The 5,660-nt window shown below is 55.2% G+C and overlaps 1 protein-coding gene across 1 annotated transcript; it reads left to right on the forward strand.

Moving 5' to 3' along the window:
- Window positions 1–1,017: 1,017 nt before the first annotated feature.
- SMIM35 (small integral membrane protein 35) lies at window positions 1,018–3,641 on the forward strand (the record flags this gene model as incomplete). The annotated part of the gene is made up of 4 exons (XM_080640576.1): window positions 1,018–1,033; window positions 1,832–1,948; window positions 2,862–2,895; window positions 3,542–3,641. The coding sequence occupies 4 exons, from the start codon at window positions 1,018–1,020 to the stop codon at window positions 3,639–3,641; spliced, it is 267 nt and encodes an 88-aa protein (XP_080496702.1).
- Window positions 3,642–5,660: the final 2,019 nt, after the last annotated feature.

The following is a 5,660-nucleotide window of genomic DNA, read 5'->3' on the forward strand; positions in this document are numbered from 1 at the left end:
TTGGTCTAAACTGTGGACCCTCCTCCCCTTTGCTCTCAGGGGCGGGCCCTTGAAATCCAGAACAAGGAGGGGCCTGCACTTTGCTGTCACATTCTCTTTGCTGAGCAGAGAACAACCTGGTGCTTTACTGGGAAGAAGGGCCCAGGGGATGGAGCAGGAGAGGCTTGGGTGGGGCGTGGCACTGCAGAATAGTAAAGCCACAATACGCCATTTGATCACAGCGACAGCAGCAGTGAGGCCATTGGCCCTGTCCACACCTAGCGGCACCGGTCTCCAACTGCTCCTGGCTGGCCACCGCGCCGTGCCGCTTGTTTCTCAGGAGAGTGTGGAAGTCCAGGGAGGGGAGGCTTTGCTCGGCCTGCCTTTCACACAGTGGACCTGAGCTTGTGCCGAGGGGGCGGGGGGGGGGGGGGGAGGGCGGGCAGGAGCCACACCTCCTGGGCTCTCCCAACACATCGGGATCACCAGCCTGGTTCATAGGTCAATGGTCAACCCCCCACACTCTGGCCTGTGGTCTGCAAGGGCAGGGCTGACCTCTTCCTTCCTGCCAAGTGCGAAGGTTTGTCTCCCTGGGAGGCCCATGCCAGCTTCTCTACAAACCTGCTCCCTCCCTGCTTCTGCGAGCCCATCGCATCTCCTGAGGACTCTCTCTCTCTCTCTCTCTCTCTCTCTCTCTCTCTCTCTCTCTCTCTCTCTCTCTCCTTCTCTGTGTCTCTTGGTTTGGCTTTACAAATAACATACATTTAGCCAGAAGCCATACCACAAAAAGGGAAGAAGCGATGAGTGTAAGCAGCACACAGAGCCCATGGGTTCATGCCCTTCCCCTGGCACGCGGGCTTGGCGGGAGGGAACCAGGACCTGCAGTCTCGGCTTGTGGGCCCCCAGGCTGCCTTCCTGACCAGCAGGCCTCGGGCTGGTGAGTCCCCGGACGCTCCCCCAACAGCACTGCCTTTCCTTGTGGGTGGATGCCCCTGGCCTTGGCAAGGCCTCTCAGCTCCTAGCTGCTTCTATGCAGGGATGACGTTTCGGATAGGTAAGCCAATGCTCAAAGTCAGGTGTCTGCCCAGCGGTGTGGCTCATGGATAGAGCGTCAGCCCTCGGACTGAAGGGTCCCGGGTTCCATTCCAGTCAAGGGCACGCACCTGGGTTGCAGGTTCCCTGGCCCTGGTCAGGGTACATGCAAGGAGGCAACCAATCCATGTGTCTCTCACATCAGTGTTTCTCTCTGTCTCTCTTCCTCTCTTCCACTCTCTCTAAAATCAATGGGGGGAAAATATCCTCGGGTGAGGATTAACAAAAATAAATAAATAAAATAATCAGGTATCTGACATTCACATCCTAGTATGACTTAGCGAAACTGTTAGCTCAGATCAAGGTTCCCAGGGGACAGTGATTTCGATGGCAGTGGGGAGGAGGAGCTAACTGTGGGACCGGGTGCAGCCTGGTGTGGGGGCTGGGTGAGGACTTGGGGCTGGATGAGGGCTGGGGGCTGGGAGAGGACTCAGGGCTGGGTGAGGGCTGGGGGCTGGGTGAGGGCTGGGAGAAGGCTGGGGGCTGGGTGAGGGGTGGGGGCTGGGTGGGGGCTGGGTGAGGGCTGGGGGCTGGGTGAGGGCTGGGGGCTGGGTGAGGACTCGGGGCTGGGTGAGGGCTGGGGGCTCAGTGAAGGCTGGGTGAGGGCTGGGTGAGGGCTGGGGACTGGGTAAGGGCTGGGTGAGGGCTGGGTGAAGGCTGGGGACTGGGTGAGGGCTGGGTGAGGGCTGGGGACTGGGTGGGGGCTGGGTGAGGGCTGGGTGAGAGCGCGGGCACTGGGTGAGGTGTAGTGTCCCTGCAGGTGAGGATGCCGTCAGCACCCTGGGCCTGATCCTGGGCGTGGGGCTCTCGCTGCTGCTCATGTCCATCCTGGGCTACAGCCTGGCCAAGTGGTACCAGCGCGGGTACTGCTGGGAGGGTGAGTGCAGCCCCCCACGCAGCAGCTGGGGAGCTGGGTGGGGCGCCATGCACAGTGTTTCCTGTGGTGGCCGTAGTGGTTGGAGACCTGAGTGGGCGGCTGTGCACTAGTGGTGGGGGGAGGGGGACTGGGGCCTTTATCAAGGGCATGGGGGCTCCTCTCACCCCAGCGAGCAGCCTGTTCCCTCTTCTTGCAGAGCCCACAGGAGTGTGTCCCCAAGGCCTGTGTGGGTCCTGAGGCCACAGCAACAGGCTGGACAGGCCAGGCTCTCTTCCTGCTGAGGGTCCCGAGGCCTCTCCTGAGCTGGCTGGTGCTTCAGCCCCGGGAGTCTCCTGGGATGTGGCGTGACACTCCCACCCCTGACACATACCTGCCCTTCCCATGGATCTGGGAGAGCTGGGCGGGCATGCGGGCTGCAGGAGGGAGAGAACGCTTCCCAGGTCTGCAGCCACTTCAACAGCTCCCACGAATGTTTACTGAACACCTACTATGTGCCAATGCACCTTTTCCCAAGATGCTTTTCTTTAAAATTCCATGCAGGGATGACATTCTTGGTCTCTGTGATTTATAGATGAGGATGTGAGGGTACAGTCAGGACTGGGAAGTGGGGGAGTCTGGACTGAAGCCAAGTCTGCTCTTTGGGGCTCCAAGCTAGGACTGCTTCCTTCCCTTCCCAGGGTAATCAGCACCCTTAACAGAGGGACCCCCAGTGGCAGATCTGCCCCCCAAAAGTTGAAGATTCAGTCTGCGAAGATGGGGCAGGGGGCAGGAGGCAGAATCTGCAGGAACCTGCCCTCCCTGAGGCCCAGAGCAGCCCCACGCTCCCCCCCAGGCAGGGTGAGGGGCACAGTGGCCCGAGGAGACAGGCAGCGGCCCCTGCGCACTGACCTCTCTCTTTGGATTGTCTTCCTAGGGCCTAGCTTTATCTTCAACTTGTACCAGATCCGGTGAGTAGATCAGGGCAGGTGTGGGTGGGGAAGGGAGGTGAATGTGCTCGAGAAAGAACCACATGGGCGCCCAAACTTGCCGCTTCCTCTCCTCGCCTCCTCCCTGTCCTCCAGGCCAACAAGAGAAAAGGAAGGAGCCAGGGTCCATTTAGAACATTCCATGAATAAGAACTTGAACATGGACAAGCCCATGCAAGAGCCTGACCACAGGGATCCTCTTAGCATCCTCCCCCCGCCCCCCCCCCCCGCCCCCGCGGGCCTGCCACGCGTGCCACCGCCTCGTCCTTTCTGCAGGAGGCTCTGTTGTGCCCGGTGCCAGTGTCTGAGGGTCTGAGGCTCACAGCCTCTGTCTTCAGGCCTTTCACCTCCAGGTCTGATCACAACACAACCTCAGGCAGCATATGGTGTTAAAAGAGGAAAGCAAAGGAAGACAATCGGGGGTTCAGGGAGCAGGTGTCAGGGCTCCTCTTGGGCTGAGCCACTGGTCCCTCTGCCCAGGGCGGGCCTCCTCCTCTGTTCTGAGGGAGGGGCAGCTCCTGTCTGGAAGGCACGTCAGCGGGTCAGCGGGTCACTGCCAGGAGGTCCTCCCAGGCTCCATCCAGCTGGGCTCTTAGCCCCCAGGACTAGGCTGGACCCTCTTTCTCAGGCACCTGAAGGAGTTGGAGATGAGTCCCCCCTTTACCATCAGCGGCCACCTCAGCGGCCCAGACGACGGCCACCTGCAGTTCTCCAGTAGGCTCATCTGATGGGCAGCCTCGGCCCCAAGTCCCCAGCGGTGAGTGGGCGCTTAGGGAGCTCTGAGCGAGTTTGAGGTCCCAGCAAGGTTCTCAGAAATCCAGGCACCCACACCTAGCACCCAGGACCGCTGGGAACCCAGAGACCACATCACTCACCACCTTCTGGGGAGTGGGCACTGGGGGGGTGATCTCAGAAACCAGGGCTTGGGCCAGGCTCTCCCACCTCCCGCCCACTCAGCCACCCAGCCCATGTCCTGCCTTTCTGTCCTGGGGAGGTGCTATTTCTTTTTTACTTTATTTTTTAAACATTTTTTAAAAATTTGATAAATTTTTATTGTTCAGATTATTACAATTGTTTCTCTTCCCCCCACCCCAGCTCCCCTTCACCCGGTTCCCACCCCACCCTCTGCCCTTACCTCCTCCGCACTGTCCTCATCCATAGGTGTACGATTTTTGTCCAGTCTCTTCCCGCACCCCCAACACCCCTTTCCCCCTGAGAATGATCAGTCCACTCCCTTTCTATGCTGCTGATTCTATTATATTCACCAGATTATTCTGTTCATAAGATTTTTTTATTCACTTGATTTTTAGATTCACTTGTTGATAGACATGTATTTGTTGTTCATAATTTTTATCTTTACCTTTTTTTTTTTTCTTCCTCTTCTTAAAGAGTACCTTTCAGCATTTCATATAATACTGGTTTGGCGGTGATGAACTCCTTTAGCTTTTTCTTATCTGTGAAGCTCTGACGTTCAATTCTAAATGATAGCTTTGCTGGGTAGAGTAATCTTGGTTGTAGGTTCTTGCTATTCATCACTTTGAATATTTCTTGTCACTCCCTTCTGGCCTGCATAGTTTCTGTTGAGAAATCAGCTGACAATTAACTGTTAATTAACTGTTTTTCTCTTGCTGCTTTTAATATTCTCTCTTTGTCTTTTGCTCTTGGCATTTTAATTATGATGTGTCTTGGTGTGGTCCTCTTTGGATTCCTTTTGTTTGGGGTTCTGTGCACTTCCTGGACTTGTAAGTCTATTTCTTTCACCAGGTGGGGGAAGTTTTCTGTCATTATTTCTTCAAATAGGTTTTCAGTATCTTGCTCTCTCTCTTCTTCTGGCACCCCCATAATTCGGATGTTGGTATGCTTGAGGTTGTCCCAGAGGCTCCTTACACTATCTTCAAATTTTTGGATCCTTTTTTCTTTTTGCTTTTCCGGCTGAATGTTTTTTGCTTCTTTGTATTTCAAATCTTTGACTTGATTCTTGCGGTCCTCGTCTGCTGTTAGGTCTCTGTATAATATTTTTTATTTCAGTCAGTGTATGTTTAATTTCTAGTTGGTCCTTTTTCATATCCTAGAGGGTCTCGCTAAATTTATCGGCCTTTTCTAGGAAATTCTTGAAAAACCTTATAACTGTGGTTTTGAATTCTATATCCAGTCATTTGCTTTCCTCCGTTTCTTTCATTTGTGATCTGTTTCTTTGTCTCCGCATTTTCGCTGCTTCCCTGAGTTGGTAGAGTAGCTTTGTGTGCTAGGTGTCCTAAGGGCCCAGTGGCTCAGCCACCCCAGTTACCTGAGGTGGACACTCTTGGTGCACCCCTTTGTGGACTGTGTGCACAGCCTTGTGGAAGTTAAGTCTTGATTGTTGTTGGTATCACTGGGAGGAATTGACCTCCAGGCCAATTGGCTGTGGGGATCAGCTGTGTCTATGCTGGGAGAACTTCTGTGCTGGAGACACCCTTATGAGACAAGACTTGCAAAATTGCAAAAGCCTCTGTGCTCAGCTTGGATGGGGCGGAGTCTCAGGGCGCAGCAGACAGCCTTGGCTTCCCGTCAGCCCTGCCCTATGGGGCCCCTGGGTCTCAGTGTCCCTTGGTAATTGCTGCAAGCACCTCTGAGAGAAAGCCGCCCTCGAGTTTTGCCCGCTGCCAGACAGTCCAGTTTCTCCCCAAATGAGTCTGGGTTCCCAGAAACTCACCCAGAACTGGAGTTCAGCACAGTCAGGAGCTTCCGTCTCCCTCCCGCTTTAGAAA

The sequence above is a fragment of the Plecotus auritus genome (genome assembly GCF_963455305.1).
Source record: "Plecotus auritus genome assembly, chromosome: 9".
NCBI classification, from domain to species: Eukaryota; Metazoa; Chordata; class Mammalia; order Chiroptera; family Vespertilionidae; genus Plecotus; species Plecotus auritus.